The 22,726-nt window shown below is 35.0% G+C and overlaps 2 protein-coding genes across 8 annotated transcripts; one reads left to right on the top strand and one right to left on the bottom strand.

The window, feature by feature from the left end:
* The first annotated feature begins 93 nt into the window (after window positions 1-93).
* On the top strand, window positions 94-9,837 carry LOC105268016 (Lysyl oxidase-like 1). 3 transcript variants are annotated; one of them, XM_011307371.1, is made up of 10 exons: window positions 3,323-3,411; window positions 3,719-3,762; window positions 3,834-4,100; window positions 4,824-4,970; window positions 6,182-6,448; window positions 7,390-7,596; window positions 8,199-8,496; window positions 9,088-9,216; window positions 9,305-9,428; window positions 9,495-9,837. In XM_011307371.1, exons 3-10 carry the CDS (start codon window positions 3,899-3,901, stop codon window positions 9,615-9,617), a joined length of 1,497 nt encoding a protein of 498 aa, XP_011305673.1. In that variant the 5' UTR covers window positions 3,323-3,411; window positions 3,719-3,762; window positions 3,834-3,898; the 3' UTR covers window positions 9,618-9,837. The 3 variants fall into 3 exon arrangements, with proteins under 3 accessions (XP_011305752.1, XP_011305593.1, XP_011305673.1); XM_011307450.1 differs by lacking the exons at window positions 3,323-3,411; window positions 3,719-3,762 and adding an exon at window positions 94-226; XM_011307291.1 differs by lacking the exon at window positions 3,719-3,762 and having other exon boundaries at window positions 3,317-3,411.
* Window positions 9,838-10,597: 760 nt separating this feature from the next.
* On the bottom strand, window positions 10,598-19,968 carry osy (oskyddad). 5 transcript variants are annotated; one of them, XM_011307750.1, is made up of 9 exons: window positions 19,730-19,968; window positions 16,772-16,983; window positions 15,992-16,262; window positions 15,576-15,825; window positions 13,667-14,431; window positions 13,176-13,291; window positions 12,883-12,953; window positions 12,549-12,814; window positions 10,598-11,592 (listed from the first exon to the last, which is right to left on the bottom strand). In XM_011307750.1, the coding sequence occupies exons 2-9, from the start codon at window positions 16,975-16,977 to the stop codon at window positions 11,291-11,293; spliced, it is 2,247 nt and encodes a 748-aa protein (XP_011306052.1). In that variant the 5' UTR covers window positions 16,978-16,983; window positions 19,730-19,968; the 3' UTR covers window positions 10,598-11,290. The 5 variants fall into 5 exon arrangements, with proteins under 5 accessions (XP_011306052.1, XP_011306140.1, XP_011305963.1 ...); XM_011307838.1 differs by having other exon boundaries at window positions 16,772-16,986; XM_011307661.1 differs by having other exon boundaries at window positions 16,772-16,986; window positions 19,342-19,968.
* Window positions 19,969-22,726: the final 2,758 nt, after the last annotated feature.

The following is a 22,726-nucleotide window of genomic DNA, read 5'->3' on the forward strand; positions in this document are numbered from 1 at the left end:
GACTATCCGGAGTGGGACGAGGACACTCGTATTTTGGAGATGGTGGGGAAACGTTGAGTGAGAGAGAGGGGCCGTACCTTAGGCGTGGATCGAGCGTCAGTTACCCTGGTGACCACCACGGAGTGGCCACCGCGCGAACTATAAGTGCGCACGCAACCGCGCGACTTTTTAAATTGACCGGAGGAACGTCGCGGACTGGGAATGGAGGGCTGAGGTTCTCATCGGGGTAAGTACACGAAATAAATATCTACTCGATTTAGTACGTTTCGTATTGGAAGTATGAATATGCGGGCAATATGCGTATAAGGTGGATATTTAGGGAATATATTTATTTATTATTTTTAGGGGAAAGTAGATACTCATATTGAGGAGAAAATATAGGGGATTCAAGCATGTTTTTTTTCTTTAATTATGAATTAATATCGGTGGACGGGGCATTGAATATATCGCCTCGCAGGCCAAAAGAATATTTACGAAAAATTCTAGATATATATAGAAAAATTGCTGTAGAAAATTGAAATTTGGTAAGAATTTAGATTTTTTTTTTCTTACGATGGCTCGGGCTGTTTTAATGGATAGGTGTAATAAAAAAGGTTGATTCCTCGATATTGAAAAAAAAATTGATTTCTCGATATCTCATCCACGGTCCATCGGATTCCAATTTTTTTCTTTGAAAATAGTCGTCTTGTGCCTGTATCGTAATGTTCTATTTCCAATTTTTTACTATTATTGTATTTTTACGGCCTCCTAGGATTTCCGTATTCCAAAAAATTCCTGTGGCCTTTTACCGCACCTTCTTCTAATGAAGTGAACTCCTGCGTGGTTTCCCAAGAATTCCTATTACAACGCAAACTTCTTGGGACTGCGACAGCATGCGTTCCATGATTTCCATGAAATTTGAATAGAACGTCACGAGGAGAGGAATTAATACGCAGAATATTCAATTATCCCGTCCGAAATATATCCTCGTGTGAAGATGATCGGTGTGAAGACAAATAAAAGATACTCTCCATGTGTGAATAAAAATCACTGAAGAAAAAAATAATAAATTTTCAAATGAAACTAAAAATAAAAATTTCGCAAGCGTATTGTTATTGTCACTAAACTTATCGTATTTTTAACTACAAAACAACAGTAAAATTTTTCTGAGGGCCGATGCGGTATATTATTACACATCAGAGTAAATTTACCTATAATTTTTTCTCCGGGCATTTTTTTGTGCGCATTAGCTGAACGTTAAAATATTCAAGGAATGCGAGTGGCTCGTTTCGTCAATGATATGACAGTGGAGATAATTACCACGGCCAAAGGGGCCTTGATGATGCATTTCTGTTGGATTCATCCGGAGGTGGGGATAAAACTTGCACTTCTGTTGAGTCGATTAGCGACATGTTTTTCCAGCGCATCGCAACCGAAATGGGGCACATACGTCATGTTCGAGGGGTACTTGAAGTGAGAGGACGAAAAAATCAGGAAAACCTCGATGGCTATCGGTATGAAGAGAATATCGAATTCAAAGGCGATGCTTAAGGGAAACGATTAGTCGAATTTCGACTTTTTTTTTCACCTGAATGCACCTGCAATTCAAAATTTTCATTAATTATTACAGAACGCATTTTTTTATTGCAAAACCTTTTGAATGATTTAGTGAAGTGAACTAGGTCATCAAAATTGTTTATTGTTCGTTTGTTAAAAGATGTTCGAATATATGATAATTATAAATAAATGTCATCGATAGAAAACAGATAATATCAAAATGACAAGCATTAATTTATATTTCATAAATTAATTTTATAACTAAATTAATTTCATAACTAAAAAGTATTTCCAACACGTGATAATATATTTGTTATCTAACATCTTCAATCCCAATTTATCGAGATTTAATAAACATTCTGAGTAATAAAAGGGCTAGGAAATTTTGTTCCATTTCTCATAGAAGTTCATCATCACCTGCCTCAATTTCCCCTGATAATTATTATAAATAATTGAGCAAGTGAACTCTGAGGAAGTCTACCTCCGGAAATAATTAAGAGAATATAAAAATGATAGGGAGTGGAACCTATATGTAAATCGATATGGAAAGGAGAATATCAAATTCATTGACCACTGGGCGATTCCATTACACCCAGTCATTCTTTTCCCATTGATTTTCCACTTATCGAGTTCCCTGGAGTACTCGTTCAATTGAATTGATGTTTCGGTGGGAAAACAATGGCCATTCCATACATCCATGATGCAGCATGATACCGACTTTTACCCCCATCCAGGGAGTCTCCAGAATTGATAGAAGGTACCCTGGGAATCTGGGGAATTCAGATACCGTCACCGGCGTGCCACGAATTTTCCCGATAAACTTGATGTCTTCGTGTCGTCTTGAATACACCAGCCCATACCCAAACAACTCCCTGTATCATGCAACTTGCAGCTTTCATGTCTAGTATCATTCAATGGAAAATTCAATGAGACTTCTTTCACCGGAATCACAGCTTTCACGGGGTAGACGCGAAATTAATGAAATTCCGGTTTCACAAAGATCCGTTTTCTCCTTTCATCAAATATGAAACATCTCGGTGCGTCGTGTTCTCGCGTTTTCGCGTTTTCGCGTTTTCGCGTATTCGCGTATTCGCGTTTTCGCGTTTTTGCATTTTCGCGTTTTCGCGTTTTCACGTGGTGCTAACACGGAAAGGATTAAAAAGAGATGCATCAGTTATTTCGAATGTTTCCAGAATTTTTTTGCCGTCATTTTTTTTTCGAGAGATTGCATCGGAGATCTGTGGGGGTTTATTCATACGTGGAGATGAATATATTTTTTGAAACTCAAAGAATTGAATTAATTAAAAACGAGAAAACAGATATTTCTAATGAAAAAATTTCCAGAAGAAATATTTTTTAGGATGATGAAAAAAGTGTAGTTCCGTGTTATCCAGATGTCAGTGGAAATGGTCCACAGCAGTTTCTATTTTTGCAGCAATTGTCCAGCAAAAAATCCGAGGTCTAATACATTTTTATATCTCATTAAACTGCAACGCAATTACAGAGCACTTGCATTATAGTTGATAGCGCAAAAACACTTTGAGATTCACCAGATGTTGGCAACGAAGGACAGCCCCCGGTTGTAGAAGACATCGAGGTGAAAAACTGGAGTTTGAAAAAAAATTTAAAAAATGGAAAACTGATGGAGAAACGATGCGGTAATGAAATCACGTCATGGTATGTCTTGGGGGATTGCGTTTGAATGATTTCAGTGCGAATCGCTGTGCATTTGAAAGCTAGATAGGGAGGAGCTCTGGATATTAACGATGACAAGTGTTGGGCACGAGTCAGTGTAACTGCGTGAATTGAAGTAATAACGTAGGCGGATTGTACATTGAGAATTATGATTTGAGTTCAGAGAATATTTATGCTAAGGTCATTAAGAATATTCGACACCCTTCCACCAAAAATTCACACCCTTTCCATTTTTCTGGGAAATCACTAATAGAATTGACGTGAAAACAAAAAAACTTTGGGCATCTCTTTATTATTTAATGGCTCATGAAATTTCGTGGTGGTGCAATTATTTTCACGCATTGTTTATAAAGTTCTGTGATTCTTTTAAAAATTCAGAATAAACGCAGAAAATAATTAGCATCGCATTGAAATTTCATGAGTCATTAAATAATTACAAAATGCTAAAACGTATTTTGTCTGGTTAATCGCATCGATAATTTTCCAGAAAATAAAAAAGAATGGGAATTTCGGCGGAAATGGTGGACATCAGTAAATATTGACGCATTTTACGCTAAACGTCACTTTTCGAATGGATTTGGAAATAATTGGTAATTATTCAGGTCAAGTAGCTTTAGCTTGTCATCCTGGAACTTCAACTAAAGCATGAGGAACTGAGTTAGATAAAATGGAGACCTGGAAGAGCGTCGCGGCAAAGGCTGTAGTCATTGTAGCAATCTTTGTTCTGATTGTGGATGGCTGGAATCACCCATCGAGAAATTCGAGTAAAAAGGTCAAATATCACGTGAGACGATTGAGAAAGGATTTTCGCCAGCTGAAGAAGCAAGAGGGTGCAATTAAACTGGTCGGTGGGAGACGACCGTTCGAGGGTATGACGTCTCATTACTGGATCATACTAAAGTCACAGAGTTTATGTAACGATGTTCTGTTCATTCTAATCACAATCCCGGTTTTTACTTTTTTGACAAATTTTTCATCGGATTGACCCGAAAAAATATACCATTTTGCAATTTTATCATTATTATTATATATATTTAATGACCCCAAAAATGTCATCAATGTGTACTGATTTCCCTGCATTTTTTCTAAATTTTTATGAATTTTTGGAATGATCATGATAATTTGAGAGTCATTAAATAATGATAAACGGTGAAAACGTTGTATTTTTTTTTGAAGCCAGTTTTCAGGCGACACCTCGGAATTGAAGGGAGCTAACGGTATTTTCATTAAAACCTTTTTTCTAGCTCTCCTCTTTTTCTATAAAAAATGTTTATGCAAAAAATTCGCTAAGTTCGGTCGATTGCGAGATATCGGCGAAAATCCTAGCTCCGAAAAAAATGTACTTATCCTAGTTGAGGAGTTTGCTGATGATTGGAGACACTCGTTGCTCAGTGATGGAGCTATCGAAAAATATCCGATAATTTCGCATCACCAGTGGTATTATTACTGGAAATATTTCCAATGGGAGGGGACAGAACGTCTCTAACTGGGGTCAATTCGTTGGGATTCGTGTCAACGATGCGCCACATGTGAATTGAGAGTCAGATAAGAGTTTTTCCTTTATCGCGATTGTCTCGGTATTTTGATTTCAGGAAATGTCGAGATTCTCCATGATGCCAAGTGGGGATGTGTGTGCGATGACGAATGGGATCATTTGGAGGCGACTGTTGTCTGCAGACAGCTTGGATTCGAGGGAGCTATCCAGGCCACTGGCAATTCCCGTTTCGGAATCGCCAGGAGTGAGTAAACATTTGTCTTCAGTCAGTAAAAAGTTCACCGATAATTACATATAAGAATTTCGTAATTCTGCACAGAGAGAAAAAGTCTGTAATTATTACCTAATTATTTGGTTATCATATTGTGTTTTAGCTGGACAGGAAAAATTACCGATCTGTAAAATTTTTTAACTGATTAGTAAATGTTATCTAGACATTCGGGAAAAATTACCTAAAAGATTTATATATTCTGTCAAGCGGTTAAATAACTTTAATTACGCTGTCGACAAATTTTACTGAGTACGGTAATTTTACGGTAATTTTTCCTGTACGGTTAAAACAACACAAATTAAACAATGGATAAATAATTTTACTGAATTTTATTCTTCACGTGCGGGAAGTGTCGTTCTGTGAAAAATAACCGAGTGTACCTGAAATCTTGAATTCATTCCGTCATTTTTCCGCGAAACGTATTTCAGATCAGACTTATGCAATTTTTAGGGAATTGTTCGTGAATAATCACTCGGTCACGAGTTCGATAGTTCAGGGGATTCAATAATTAATCTCTGCGGTTTCAAGTTGAATATAAGAGCTTTCTTTTCCACCAAGTGATCTCAGCTATAAATTTCCGCTGAAAAACTCGTGGAATTGGCGTTCTGGGACAGCGAAATTAATTGAGCGTTTCTTCCAAGTGTTTACGGTAATAAAGCGGGAGAATATTTTTCTGGTTTGAAAATGTAAGAAGATGAATATATAGCAATGCCATATAGATTTTATTAAATAAATACTATACGAAGCAATAAAAATAATCATGGGTACATCTCACCAAACGTTGGCACCTGTCAAATCTATTTTTACAATTTCTTCCTTCAATGCATGTAATTATTCAATATTATTTAAATTACTCACTTCCAATAAAAAGTCCCCATAAACCCTCCACGCGGATGATAATCAATAATCCAATAATAATTAATCATTGCAGGTTTCATTATTATAATTATTATTAATTATTGTCTCAAAGAAGAAAATCTGAAAAATGAAAAAATAATCTTCCACTTTTCATTCATCAAAATGATTTTTACAATACCGCTGAATTGAATAAGTTTAAATTTTACGAACAATAGTAATTGTTTATTGACAATAAAAATTGAAATAAATTTGAAATTGATTAATATCGGTGGTTAAATGATCAATTACTTTGCAACACCTGCGACTGATAGAGCCGTATATTTCAGGACGCTTTTGGATGGATAATATGTTCTGCGATGGTAGAGAGGATTACCTCGGGATGTGCAGGTTTGATGGCTGGGGTAATTCTGATTGCGAGAGTAGCGAGGCTGCTGGAGTTATTTGCACTCATGATAAGGAGGAGGATCTTCCCTCACGCTCGATTAGCACGAGGAGAATTAAAATAAAGGAGCGTCATCCCAGGCTTCAAACCCGTTTAACAGGAGGAAGGAATCCCTCGGAGGGACGTGTTGAAATTAAATTCCCGGATCAAGGTGAGTGTCGTGTTATGAAATTTTAGGAAAGTTGAGTGATGTAATAGAGATATCATCGGTGAATAAATTTCACCAGTAGATTGATAGATTAAACTGCGAATTATTATATCATGTTAGTCAGAAAGTGATTTAATTTCAAGGACTATTATCAATGATTTTCAACCAGTAATATAAGCGAATTTAATTTATACTTGAAAAATTATTCGATTTCCAATGGCCTAAAAAATTCAAATTTGGGAATCTATTTCCCACAATACTTGATAAAAGCATTAAGGGCCGAATGGAGTATCTCGGAAAGATAATTTACTCCAAAATTGGGATTCCTAATTACTCCGCCAATTATTGAAAAAAACGATTAATTGCCAGAGTAATTAGGAATCCCAATTTTGGAGTAAATTATCTTTTCCAGATAATCCAACCGGTCCTTAAATAAAATTGTGAAGCCAACGTTTTAATTTTAAAGATAAAGGAAACCCCAATTTTTCAGGTGCGAAGTTTCTGGAATTTTCTCAGCAACTCAGAAGTCAAATCTCAAAACTCAATTTTGAAAAAACTTTAAAAAAGCTGAAGCAATTTTTTAACAGTTTATCAATTTCGTCAGATTAAAATCGAATCGTAAAAATAAAACGATAAACCCAACGAGAGTTATCTACCAATTTAAAATGAAATGTTTCGATCAACGAAATGCAACTGGGGAAAATCAGATAGAAGTTTCGATGTCACTGCGCGATTGAAACAAATAGTCGTTAAACTTTATTATTGACTCAAGAAATTTCGGTTGCGTCTTATTCGATTGCACGTAGTGAATCTCAGTCGTGTGGATTTAGCGGTGGTAGTAAAACCAACGGGATAATTCAATTTTCTTGAAAATTCGAAAGCTCATTGCATTTCACCGATTGTCCCAGTTGGAGGACTGTTGAATAATCAGTATTTTTCATCAGACTGGAAACTGGTTTGCGGCGACGGCTGGTCCCTCCTGGAGGCAGGTGTAATCTGCCGTCAATTGAACCTGGGATACGCGTCGGATGCAATTCAAATGACTTTTCACAGTGATAAAAAGGAATTTATTGGAATAAGTGGTATACAGTGTCATGGTAACGAGCACCACATCACAGAGTGCCTCCACGACACCTCCATCCAGTGTCCAGGTAAACATTCACAATTCACACTAATTTGAATGAAATAGATTCATTCAATCTAAATTAAGGTACCTATTCAATACACAAAGACCTTGCAACAACACGATTTTTTTATATTTAATTTAATAATTTAATGATTCGTATTGCAAAAATATTTAGGACGCATATGAAATGACTTGATATCTACTTCTCATAATTAAAAAAAACCGATATCAATAAAATATAAGAAACTACATAAATGTGAGAAGGATGTCATAATAATAGATTTCATATCTCTGCTCATAATCTGTGAATTAATGATCTAAAGTGGATATCAATTAAATTCCTGCATAAAAAACCCACAATCTGTCACTTTGGACTATTGACCAGTTTTTGATGAATATCTCAGAATCTAAGAACGATAGCTAAATGTTCATAATAACATTTCTTGTGGAGAAAATCTAGTTCTACAAAAAATGTAATAATAATAATTTCGCTATCTCCCTTAGATTCTGAGATTGTTAAGAAAATCGACAGACAGATTGATCAGGTAATATGAGTTTACCACTTGTTCACAGAAATAGAAATATGAAATTCATTCGAAGATGAATAAATCGAGGGAAACGTTTCAGGCGCTCGTGGGAATGTGGCGAGTGTCGTTTGTAAGAGAGATATGGCTGATCTCGTAATCGATCATATCGAACTCATGAGGACTGCACACTTGGAGGATAGGCCCCTTTTCTGGCTGCAATGTGCCATGGAGGAGAATTGCGTTGCCTCAGAGGCTTACAGGATACAAAAGGAGTCGGCTGATTGGACCAGGGAGACCCGAAGGCTCTTAAAATTTACAGCAAGAATCCTCAATGCTGGTACTGCCGATTTCAGACCCTCAGTGCCAAAACATCTGTGGGAATGGCATATGTGTCATATGTGAGTGAATCTACTACATCTGATAACAAAATTCCTCCTTTCTTTAATATATTAGACCGGCATGGGAATCCTCAGAACGTTTTCACTTTGCGTTTAACTAGATTGTTTATATTTATCTTCGTAATTGAATTTTTTTAATTTTTTATTGTTCATTACATCGAAGTTTGTTTTTCGTTGCAATTCGAATTATTATTCACACCATAATTTTTTAATTAATTATTAATTAACTGAAATTCACGGGTAATCAGGATTATTAAAATAACATTATGCAGAGAATATTCATTAAAATCCGGAATATAATGAAATTTCTATGAAATATTTTAATCACGGATTATTTTTTATTTATAACATTCATAACAAGTAGAATGTTTTTAGATATTAAAATCTCCGGTAATTATTAAATTGAAGATAAAAATAAGTCTATTGAGTATTTTAAAAGAGCAAAGAACTATTTCTTGAATAAACACTGAATTTGTTATTCTGGAATATTCACAACTGAAGAATTCAGGGAAGTCAGTCTAGACTTGTTAGAGAAGATCAAAAGCATTTGGCGATTCACTAAAAATCTCCGTTAAAATTCTGTCTCCCCAGGCATTATCACTCGATGGAAGTGTTCGCCACATTCGACATCATAGACTCAAGTGGAAAAAGGATAGCAGAAGGTCACAAAGCATCTTTCTGTCTGGAGGACAATCTCTGCATGCCAGGAGTGAAGCCTCGGTTCGTTACCCAATCATGTTCAATCTCCCAATAATTCTCTAATTAATACTCCATATCTACTAGCACTCAGCCTGTTATATATTTTTAGATATAAATGTGCCAATTACGGGGACCAGGGAATATCAGTGAACTGTACCGATATTTATCGATACAATATTGACTGCCAGTGGATCGACATATCCGAGCTCGAGGCAGGACACTACACCCTCAAAGTAAATATCCACTGGAGTCTATCGAATTCGATGAAAATAATTTCATTTTTGCGACCGTTATTGCAGGTCGCTGTCAATCCGGAGTTTAAAATCGGCGAGATGTCATTTGAGAATAATGCTGCCAAGTGTCAATTGCTTTACACTGAGTCCCAAGCCTTCGTCTACGATTGTATAATTGGCAGGCCGTGATGAGTACTTATTTATGGATCTAAATCGTCAATACTGCAAATAGAATGACGAGGGCTGAAATGTAATAGAGTAGTTCTACATCCATATCTCATTTTTTCATGAATATGGAAACCGAATATATTAATAAATATCTATTTTATCGTAAATATACATCAACATTACGCAACACGAATCTCCAATTTATTAAAAAATGATAAAAATTGCATTCAAAGAATTTACAAACAAATGAAGATGAAATTGTTTATTTATTCAATAAATTAAATTGTTTTTTATCGGATAGAAAACGTGATTTACTCAACAATACTGATGCCTTGAGTTTCAATTTTCATTTGACGGAAATATTCTCATTTGTTGTAAAGTTATTATTATTATTATTCATTTGTTGTAAAGTTTTTTAATTTTCATTTTTTTTCAAAAAAGAAGGAAAATGCTATAATTTATATAATCACAATTTCAATATTTATTATAACTATAACTAGATATTGAACTATATATTGAATATATATATATTGAAATTACGATTATGTACGAATGTCGCGGATAGACTAGTCCATTTTATCGAGGAGCAAACGGCTTTATAAACTTTTGTTCATCAAATATGCGAGAATTATCTCAAAATTTCTTGAAAAACAAGAGCAAACTGATATTTGTCTCGGTTTCTCACTCGGCGAACACCCGAGACATTTAAATACAGAAGAAATTGATATTGTGGTCATGCGCTAAATTTGTCTCACTTTAGATCAAAGCCTTTCTAATTAATCCTTTTGGAAAATTCGACTAGAGAACTAATCAGAGAATCGAATCAAGCCCTTAATTTCGCTCTTTGTGTATCAGACGATATCTTCTGTGAATACGAATGATCGATACGCGTCTAACGAGATGAGGGAGTGGAATATAGTCTATGAAATTTCCTTAGCCCCGACAATTGCAATCTGCATTGAATTCGGAATGAAATTGAGCAAAAAAATAAGCACGGAACATTGCAATTTATTAATTTTATTAATTTTATTAATTTTCTTAACTTTATTGTCTACTATACATAGAGAATTACACTGGACCTATTCTACATTAATTTCTAAATAACAACAACAACGTCCTTCCCTCCGTCTCCATAATAACGATAAAAATACAGTAATTCTGTACAAATAAAGTAAAATTCAAATACTCGCCGTCTAAACACACGGTATAATCATGCAAAAAACGAAATCAACACGAAAAAGAAAAAGCGAATCTGCCACCCCCCAGTCGATTGAAATAACAGTCTTTTCTCGATTCAAAAAAGAATATCATCTCCCGAATATTCACATTCCAGATTGTAAAATGAGGAATAGTATAATTTTCTGAAAAGAGGGAATAGAAATTTCTCACGACTGCAGTTCAGAAATTTCTCTCCACGTGAAATTCATGAATCAACGAGAAAAAATAATAGTAAAACACGAAGAAACCTATAAATAAATATGACTCCTAATTAATGCGTCGAACGAGCATTCAATTTAGCTCTTCAAACGTTTGTATTCACAGCATTGTAATTAAACCGAGCTTTCAGTGGCGGCTGATATTATTACAATACGAATACAGCCCGAGGTATGCCGTTGAATATTCTCATTACTCTCAACCAAAAACTGTACCGAGCATTTTGGATTATTCCCTCCGACAGCAGTAACGCAACTTCATTATCCCTTTTTGAATTTGAGTAGAAGTATTGCGATCGTTTGAAAGACGAGAATCCAGACGAATATCGATATAAACCCTTCGTATACTGCTGGTTCACTCATACCCCAACCCCTGGCAAGCATTGCTCGTATCGACTCTGTACTTTTTGTCAGTGGTAGGACAATACTTATGGCACGTAGGGCAGGGTGCATACCCTGCACTGGCCAGATTATTCCACATAGCATAACTATTGGAAGAAATGAGCCCATCGCCATGTACGTGGCACTCCGCTCGTTCTCACAACTGCAGGCCACCACGAAACCTTAAAAAAGCAATCATAAATCATTTCAAAAGTGTTATTTATCTCCTGCCTATTGTTTTGTTTCCTAGCAAGGAACAGATGGAACTGAAAAAATTGTTGACAATTTTTTTAATGAATAATTCACGCAGGAAATGGCAAATAGGAATGAAAATTTTTCTCTTCTAGCGATTTGGAAGAGAAACGGTAGAATTTTTTTTTTTTTAATAATTGCAATATTAAATTGTATTTCCGTAATGTTTGAAATATGAATCTGGAAATATCTATTAATTGACTGACCTATTTCTTTTTCCTCCAAATATTTTATCGGCGAGCGGAAAAATTCTTGCGACAGATTCTTTCCATTATTTAGTTGCCAATTAGTAAGAACTTTCGCTTTGGAATTATCTTGTATTTATCTGAATAGTTTTAGTCTGAATTATTTCATTGATGTTATGTCACGAATATTCATTTACTCCAGAATAAATTACGAACCCTCATTAAATCTCAATTATGATTATACAATTATATAGTGACGGCCTTCAGCGAATCAGCTATTATTAACATTAAAAAATTAATCGAGATTCTCCTCTCACGGAAATACAAAATTAATAAAAACAAATCATTGAAGAAGTATATTCAAGGTAATATGCAAAGAAGAAAAAATTCTGTAGACCAATAATTATCGTAATCAAATCCCAACCGAGATCTCCTGTAACTTAATATATATTATCATATATATACATATATATGTAAGAATAATTTTTTCCCGAGTGTAAATGACTTGTCTTTGAGTTCTTGTTGTTTTCTGCAGTCACAATCAATCAAGTAAAGTCGATAACGCGAATAATTTGTATTTTTAAAACGATTTGAGTATAACGAAGTTGATATATCATTCAAGAAATCAAAAAGAATTATTTGGAAATAGTTGGAAAAAATGGCGATATGGTGACCAAATATATTTGAGAGAAAATATTCACCGAAGCACATTCCGCATAATCCGCAGAGTATCGTCAGTGCACTGACAAGTGCAATATCTCCCTCAATTGTCAATTTGAAAATAGCGAAGACAAATACGAGCATCATTACAGTCTGGCCTATCATCACGACAAATTGAGTGACCACTTGGCCGAATAGTATTTCCGTGCCAGTGATACCGGACACCAAACTTCTTTCCAGAAGACCCTCGTTACGTTCCAACAGCATTGCACCAGACGTCAGTGCGACAGATAAGAAGAAAATAATCCTGAGAACAAGAGGATAACGGATTATTACATTGATGACGCTTAACAATCATTTTTCTCGGTTACTTACGTCAGAATTATACCGGGAGCCGCAAAGTTCGTGAAATTTGGCTCCTCTGGTCCGTATATTGGTTGATTGAACTGCAAAATTAATTATCCCAGTAATTATCGATTTTTCTAAAATAAAATACTGGGAATAAAGTGTACGACGAAAAATTCTGGTAGTACTAATCATATAATCATATTTTACCGATAGGAAAATTATGTTTTAAATTATTAATTAAAAGTTTTATTAATTGAAATGATAATTATATAAATGATAGATGTAGATGACTTGGTAGAGTAGACATTTTATCAACCTACGTAGATGGGAATTGTTGTTGCTCTGCGACTGTAGTTGCATCCTTCGGCGATGTCCGCGGCGAATTTTTCAAATGATTTATAGATATCACGTTTTAGGAGTTGAGCAATTTGTTGATCTGGAGGTGCATTAATCAGTTAATAATCCATTCATTTGTAAATATCCAAATTTTTAAGTAAATTTCTTCCGTGATGGAGTTATTTTTCAAATTCAATTGCAAAGCTTTCTCGATTATTCAATTTTCAGAAATCCCTCTGTGATACTTCGAGTATTTAAGAGCAGAAGATTTTTTAAAAAATTCAAATGCCTTTCGGAAAATAATTCAGCACGGAAAAAAAAATCGTTATAAAAAATCGAATGCTGTTCTTCACGACTTCTGATTGGTCTCTGATAAAATTTCACAATAATATGAGAATTACATTATGCTAATACAAATGAAGCCTTAGGGGAGTAGAAATAACCGATTTCAAAATAGAAATCTAAAAAATCATACTAGACATGTCCAGAGCGATGGATATGTCAGCATACGTTGCAGTCCAGGACTCGGCATCCTTGCCCTCAGCTATTCTGGCGACAATGGAATCGGTATAATTCCTGGGAAAGGAGAAAGCCGCCCAGGCATGTCCCTTCTCCACAGCATGACGAGCCTCCTCTTCAGTATCAAAATAATCGTATTTGACATCTCTGGTGGCCAAATGCTTGAGATAACGACAGCTGTACATCCTCTCATCACAACCAGTCGAGGGAATACAGGGCTGATGGCTGTTATTCAACTCATGATTAACAATAGCCATTTTTAATCCAACGGGATCCTTGCCAATCGATAAGCAGAACAGAATAGTTTGCATGACAGGTAGACCAATGATGAAAAGCATGACACCGACGTTTCTCCACATCCAGAGGAAATTCTTCCAGATCAGTGCCTTCATGTGTTGGGGATTGAGGGGAGCGAAATTACTCTTTCCCTCCTCCTCAGGGGGCAATTCGGGGGCGTTATCGTTGAGAACTGGTGGTGCTATGCTCCTCCGTCGGCTTGATATGCTCACGTTGTCTCCAAATTCACCGCTCATTTCGTCGTCAACGTCAATGTCTGGGGGAACACCTGTGACGCTGCTCAGGATACTACTTCTTCGTCTCAGTCCCATGTTCTGCTTTCTACTCAGCTTCAGAAAAACATCCTCCAGGGTGTCTAGACGGTGCATTTCCATCAGTTTACGAGGCGACTCCTCAGCCAGAAACTTTCCACCCCTCATCAGACCTGTCGTCATTTCGTTTTTCATTTTCTACTTATTTCCAGACTATTTAAGGAAATTATTATTGTATTATACTGGAGATCTTGAGGGTTTTGGAATTGTTTTGGAAGATTTAAACGTGTTTCAGGGGATCATTGTTGATTTTAACATTTTTATTTTAGTTCATAAAACGTTGAAAGGGAGACGATGGCTCCGGATTTTTCAGTCATAAAATTTAGTCATTTAAGCGAGAAATTTATTTTCTATTCTCAGTCGTGAGCGATTAAACGGTTTAAAGAGAGTCTGGAAGTTTTTGATGGATTAATTCGGTAGTTAAATTACGTTGGGGAAGTTTGAGATTTTTAATTAGTTTTTTTTTATATTTATGAATGACTGATTGAAATTCGCCAGAAGAGGAGGGAAATTTAACAACTTGGATATTTTCTGTGGTATTCATAATTCAGGAGGAAGATGGTCGTTTGAACTCAATCTGGTTTTATTATAGAGAGGAAAAAGTTAAATCTTCGGAAATAAAACGCGCGATGTTATGGACAAGTGATCAAGGTTTTTAGATTTGGAAAAAAGGCAAAAGTGGATTTTACTCTCTGGAATGAATATCTTTGAATAAATTAATTGGGGAATAGAGACGATTTGATTTCGATTTTTACATTGAGTATTCATATCTTCCTATAATTTTTATGTATTCCTATAATTTTGCTCCATGAATCCTGAAAATGTTGTTGAGTATTCGAAACTTTGAAGTCTCTGTGGAATTCGCGGGATAAATTGAAAGGAATTTTTAATACATCAATAATAATCAATAATATATACATATATATATAGTAATACAACAATAATAAAATCAATAATAACTATCTCTCAAATCACTTCTGATAAAAATAATATTTCAACGAAAATAATTTTTATAAAATCTACAAAGTAATAAGGGATTTTATTCCAATTCAATTAATTTTATCCCATTCAATAAAAATTCCGTACCTTTTCCCTAATTCCGAAGCGAAATTCAAAGAACGAAAATTTGACGAAACTTTACAAAATTTCTTCAGAGCGATATTTTTTCAGAATTTTCCGCGAAAAAATTCATTGTGAAGGAAATATCACATGAACCCAAAGAGAAATTAAATAAAAAATTGTAAAAGTAGATCAGACCTATCATGGTGGCTTGTTTAGTCTCATCGATGTAGTGGGTGGTGATGATGATAGTTTTAGTTCCATCTTTGGTGAGTTGTACGAGATGATCCCAGATATTCTGTCGTAGCACAGGATCAACTCCAACAGTTGGTTCATCGAGAATAAGGAGCTCCGGGTCAGCGAGTAAAGTGGCCGCTATGGAGACTCTCCGCTGCTGACCCCCAGACAAACTCTTCACAAAGCGATTCTCATTGGGGAGCTCCAGAAGCTGATGAGAAAAATTCCAATGGCACTCAGAAGGTTTCCAATGCAGAAATCACGTGAAATGCGGGGAATATGGGAGAGAGGTCTTGAATGAGTCATGAAGTGCTGATGGAATTACAATTCATGAGGGTTTTTTTTTTTCAGACGGGAATAAGTTATCGGGGATTTACCTGAAGCAGAAATTCCAGTTTCTCGTCAACTTGCACGGTGCTCATGCCAGCGACCCAACCGAAATAGATGAATGTCTCGCGAATAGTGAATTCACCGTAGAGTGCTAGCTCCTGTGGCATATAACCAACTCTTGGTCCAGGCACACCCGAGCCTTTGGAGCCGGGTTTACCACCGAGAACCCATATTTCTCCGGAATTTAAACGACGTCTTCCCACGATGCAGGAGAGGAGAGTAGTTTTTCCACAGCCACTCGCTCCCAGGAGACCGTATCTGTCGTTGGCAGGAATTATTCGAGTGAATCAGTTGCCAGGGACTCAATTTCGATTTCAAATGCTAGATTAAAATCCGCGATAAATTTATTGTTGAATTTTACTCGCGCGGTTAGTGATCGTATCGCTTTGGAGACATTTTCATGGATTTTATTCCGGAATCGAAGAACCATAGCGAATTTTTTACAACATTTTTTATAAACAAAGATGAGAGCTACGAAAAAGATAATTATGGAAATATCATTATCTTTCTTCAATTACAATAAATCGACTAAAAACTGGTGCCGAAAAAATTCCACTTGTTATAGTCTACTGGGAAAGGAATTAAAAATACGCAGTGAAAATTACTTTATTAGTTCATTAATTGATTAGTTTATTGGTTTATTAGTTTATTAATTAATTAGTCAATTTTTATTCGTTTTCGGAGAAGAGAAGGAGAAGAGAAGGAGAGAACTGTCTAGATGGTTGTCGAAATACTTGTTAATATAATTTTGGATTGATTCCACTCACATAGCACCCTTGGGCACTGTCATGTTGAGACCATCAAGAATAATATTGGGGTTGTTCTTGCCCCCGTATTTTTTGAACGCCCTTCTAACACACACCGCCTGTCGTCTCCTAGTGTCCACGGTGGACGCCTGTGTCTGGAATTGTGCTCTTCTTGCTTTCAACTCTATTGATGCACCTGGCAATGCACCCACTTGATTTGGCTCCATCTTCACCTACTCAGAAATGCAACATCAATTTATATTTTTATTCAATATAATCCCCGGGAAATTCAGCAAATTGTTTTTAACATTAGGACATTTCTCCCTGCACTATTTCAAAATTACTATTTAAATTTCATGAGGAAAACTCGGAAATTTATAACAATTCTTTATTAACGATTTAATTCAGTAGTGAAGAGGTAAGCGGAGATCTCTGTTGAGTTTTTGAATTATATCTGTGAATCTAAGAAAGATACCGAATTTTTTGTAATAACATTTGTTGTAGCCCTTAATTAGTTCTGCAAAAAAGATTCTGATGGAAATTGTAGTATCTTCTTTAGATTCCGAGATATTGGTTAAAAACTTGTCAGAAGTTAAAAATCATTCATTTCCGATAACTATATCGCCCCAGAATTTTTTAAATATTCTGGGGATTCCAAATTTTATTGTCGATACGTTAAAAAAATCGTAAGACCCTCGAGAATTTAAGCAATAATTTCCCTGAATATTCCATTGATCATAATCAGCTCAACTCTCTTGAATTTTCAAGAAAAATGATAAAGTTTCCTTTTTAATTCAATTTATTTTAATTAAAATTGAATGCAACCTTATATAATTAAAAATCCCGATGACTTAATGACTGAATGTCAAAATGTCAATAAATTTTGAACAGTGTTCCCTTCAAGAAACGGTTGTGAACATGCAGAAAAAAAAATAATTCAATTTTAATGAATAATTCCTAAAATTGATCTTTTCTCCATTTAAACCGGACCTATCCGCCTGAATAAATAAATAATCCCGGAATTATAACTGAAATATCGTTCCTTCCTGGTGATTACATCCCAAATATATCAGACTTATATTTTTAATATATCTTGAATGAGAGCGGTGAGACACATCTGCACAGATAAATTAAAAATATCTCTATAATCTCGGATAATATATTTTTTCCCGAACAGTGCGCGAAATATATCCGGATATAATTACCACGTATCTCTAGATATATATTTTATCATTTTACAAATTCAACAAAATTCTAAAAATTGAATTTATTTCTCTGCATGACACAGAGTCAGGTGTTTATTAACTTTATTCTCAATCTTGATGACAAACATATCAAACTATTTGACGGATCGTCCCATTGTAATGCATTGAATTTGAAGCGGAATTTTCGTCTCGTTACACTTAAAGTGTGATGTAACAAATCAGGCTCTCACCGCATGCCCCGGTGGACCGATCACGGACGCGAGCGACCGGATAATTTCAGGAGAAATCAATGCCTTTTTTTTTTCATTCTTTAACTTTATTTTCTCCTTCTCTTTCACTTTTAAAGAATCCCATGAATGCTAATAAACGACATAACCCGGGAGAACCCGGTATTATGAAATTGCCAGGTGTTAATAGCACACGATGAATCATCAATATTCAATTTAATATTCCCCACACTCATTATCCTAATTAAACCCGGAAATGGGCCAACTGTGTCGTACGAGGATCAGCCTAATTTCGAAAATGTGAGTTTTTACGAAATCGCGGTAACGCTTTGTAACTTTTCAACTTGTTCACTTTCATTATATCACATTTTCTTATTCTAATCGTTGAGCTACAGGTCGTAAAACAACGATCGATCAATTTTTTTTATTCCGATCGAATGATAAAAATTGCTGAGGGAAGTATCAAAGTTGCGGTCGTAAGCGGAAGATTTTGTAAACTGATTTACGATGAGAAAAGTCTGATATTTCTTCGCGTAATGACTTTTTTTCGAAGAACAATCATCATTGAATCGGTCAGTTAATAGATCCTGGGGTAAAGGTCAAGACTGATGTGTCATCCATTATTTACACGGCTATTTACGCTGGAATTCTGCCCACACTGTTGCAAAATTAATCTTCAAAGTTCAAGCGAAAAATATTTTATTTAAATAACGCTGAATTAACATGGCATTTATCTCCATTTCACTTTCATCTTACTGAAAAATTCAGTGATGTTTTTGAATAGTCACAAAAATTCTAATTAACCGATCCATACGACAGAGATTATAAAAAAAAAATCGAAATCCAATCCATTATTTTCCTGAATTCTCCCTAAATAATTCACCAAATTAATAAATATTAAATTCCAGTTTTTATCCAATACCGCGGAATTGAAGAACGCCACCGAATTTTTAGTAGAGACATTTTTTCTAGAAAAACATGAGAGCTACAAAAAAGGTATTCATGAAAATATCATTATTTTCCTTCAATTTCGAGAAATCACCCAGAAACTGCCCTCGAAAAAAATACACCGATCCCAGTTCACTTCGCAACCGAATTTCATAAACGCTCACCCCAAGAGAGGAAATAAATTTTATTAAATTTCCAAGATAAATGATACCTTTAATGACCGATGTAATCTCAAATAACGTGAAGTCCTCACATCCACAGCATCGAAAATTCAATTCCGGAATTAATAAAAAATGAAAAAAAATATCATGTCACAAGCGTCAGATCACAGCCACCAATGTATCCTTTCAATGAATTCGCAAATGCGCAAATTTCAATTCACAAATGTGCCGAAACTTTAGTATCACTTAACACGTGTGCACAATAAACTCATAGAAATGAGCGAGACAAACAGAAATTACCGGGCGTCTGTGAGGACTCGTCTATAGAATTCAGTTTGTTGATTTGTATAATGAATTGGGGGTTGAGGTTTCCCAATAGAGTACTTGATAATCCTCAAGATAATTAGTATTATTGATTGGTACGGATTTATTGATTACTTATGAATTGAGAAATGGTGTTCCAGGTGGGAATGGAGAGTGGCTGGTTGATCGTGGCGAAGCCACCGGCAAACTGGCTCATACCTTGAGCTGCGAGTTCTCAGGTGCCCATGTATACACACAGAAAGGAGGAATCAAAATTCTTGTGCAACAGACATATTGACACACACCAGCAGAGAAATGGGGGGAAAAACGGGGAATCCGCCACCACTGGATTTTTCCTATCCATTCGCGGATCTTCGAGGATTCACTGGGACCAACGCTCAATTCTACCCAATGAAACGTTGAGAGACTGCTGCTGGACCCTGAACTATGATCTCTCCACGAATCCAGGGTCAGGGTAAATGGCCATTCCACCATTCAGGTACATTATTTTTCGTTGAAATTCCTGCGCTGATTAGTTATCAGCGAGAAATCAGGAGTCGAGTGCTGAAAGGAGACATGTGCAATTTTCTAATCATTTTCTTTCCGGGAATATCTCGGAAAGTATCGAAGATAATGAGATTAGTGATAAGACCTTTTTTGTGGGTGTATGGGAGAGCTACAATAAATGTTCTAATGAAAATTTCGATTTCTCCATTCAATTCGGAGATATTTCTGAAAAACTCAAGCTGTATCTTGTCAACTTACCTTTTCCACGGATGCTGCTCCATTCACGCTTTTGTTTATTGTTATGGAATATCTTTCATGAAAAAAATATATAACGGAGTTCTGTACATCAATTTAATAAATGAAACGCTCTTGAGGCTTTTGGAATTTTTATTTTATGAAAAAATCGATGGAAACTGGAGATTTCAAATGAATTATGCCATAAAAATTACTAGACATTTTATATTAAAATAAAAAATGTTAATACTATTTAATTACATTAAATATACTGAATAGCTGTCAGAATTAAAATCAGAATTAATTTTATAAATGAATAACCACTCCAAACGTGAAACGTGTCAGTGGAATATTTTTTTTTTTTCAATGGTACAATAGGACAATAGGATTGGCAAATAGCAAAGAATACCTGCGTATGGATGGACCGGGAAATAGCAAATTTAGGCACAAGGTTAATCGGAATTAATGATTCATCAAGTGGTGGGTATTTTATGCGGATGAAGTTGTCTTGGTGACGAGTGCAAGGTGAGATTTTTGGTACAACTTCTCCTCGGGGATTTGAGCGATGGAATTCTCATTCAATCGAAAGATTCGATTCACTCTACGACATCGGGTGAAAGTAATATCGTTAAAACCTGATGAATCGTGCCATGGCTATATATTTAATCAGTGGAAAATTTTCGAGCTCTAGGGTTCTCAGAAAGCATCAAAGTCCCTTCATTCATGGAGTTCCCTCCGGGGAGGCCACATAATCTGCCATCGGAATTTTTTCATCTGGACGATTTTCGGACTCGTGAAGTAAAAGTTTTTCCGTTTCGTAACAACCACTTGTGCCCTTTCCTGGTGGAGACTCCTCTGGTGATTTCGTTGTTGATTTATAAATATTTTCCGAAAGTCAAAGGTGTTCTGTTCACTCTCTCCTATCTCCCGGAATTCAGAGTCTCCACGGAAATTTCAAGGGAATCTCGATTTAAATTAACATAAGCTATTAACTTTGTAGTCATTTAACAAACAGTGGAGACTGAGTAAATTCCAGGGAATTTATTATCGAATATCAAATAAATTAAACAAGTGTAGCTGCTGTTTTTTGTTGGAGTTTACTTGATTTTTTTCCTGAAACTTGGAATTGCAAGGCTTTCACCTTAAATTCAATTCAATGTCGCTATCCAGGAAATCACTATACTAGACTCTCCATGACATTCCCATTTTGTCGAATACTTTATTGCATAAACAACACTGAATTTACAGGTACAATATAAAAATTATCAAATTGTTCAATTAAAATAAAAATTCAGTGCCAATTCATTCGAAATTTAATTTCACTACCGAATTGAATATTTAAATTCAATTAAAGAATTGTTCTCAAAACTATTTAATTTAGTAATTTAATATTAATTATTTAGTTATTTTGTAATTGATCATTTTCACCTCAGATCGAATTCAATACGAAAATTTTCTTGGAAATTTCTCGATTACTATTTACAGTACAAATAATCCACACGTATAAAATTATCCAATTGTTCAGATCAATTGTTCAATAAAAAATAGAACCGAGTGCCAATTTATTTAAAAATCATATTGTGATACAGAATATTCCCATTCCACTGAAAAATCACTTTCAAACAATTTAAATTCCATTCCATAATCGGTACACAAATAGGCTGATTGCACAAAGAAAAATTTATAATAAAAAAATGCATTAAAAAATCGTAACTGTTGCGTCCTAACGCGAATTCTTTTGGAGCTAGACGATAACTAAAAGCCAGAGTAGATATTCCTATATTATTTACGATATAATTTTAAGCCTGACATTTAAAATTGGCTCTCTATACCTGAAGAGTTGGCGATACCTTCAAAGTTTCCAGTTTTTCCAAATTCCTGAGAAACGGTTGATAAAATTGACATGAAAAAATATTAAAATATAAAATAATAAAGCTATTAAAAAAATATTTAGGAACTATTATATAAGATTGAAATGGAAAAATATACTATAATAGATATACACGGAAAAAATAAATACTTGAATCAAGTATATTTTGTACTTGATTTATATACGCGTTATGCTTGATATAAATATATCAATATATTGAAAATAATTATGTTATTCTACTTATTTCAAGTATAACGTATCTGCTTCAATCAAGAATACTTGATGTACTTGATTCAAGTATTTTTTTCGTGTAATCCAAAAATTTCCAAAACTTGATAAAAAATTTAGAGAAATAGACGTACGAGTGTGGAAATTTGTGAGTCATTTGATAATGATATAGCTAAGGAGCGATATATTTTTTGAGGTCCATCTGATCCACGGCACCTAAAAAAAAATTCTAAAAGTGAGAAGATATCTATTGCCACTAAAAAAGAGTTTAAAAAAAAGTAATCTGTGTATTC

This window comes from Fopius arisanus, unplaced genomic scaffold (genome assembly GCF_000806365.1).
Source record: "Fopius arisanus strain USDA-PBARC FA_bdor unplaced genomic scaffold, ASM80636v1 scaffold00001, whole genome shotgun sequence".
Classification (NCBI taxonomy): domain Eukaryota; kingdom Metazoa; phylum Arthropoda; class Insecta; order Hymenoptera; family Braconidae; genus Fopius; species Fopius arisanus.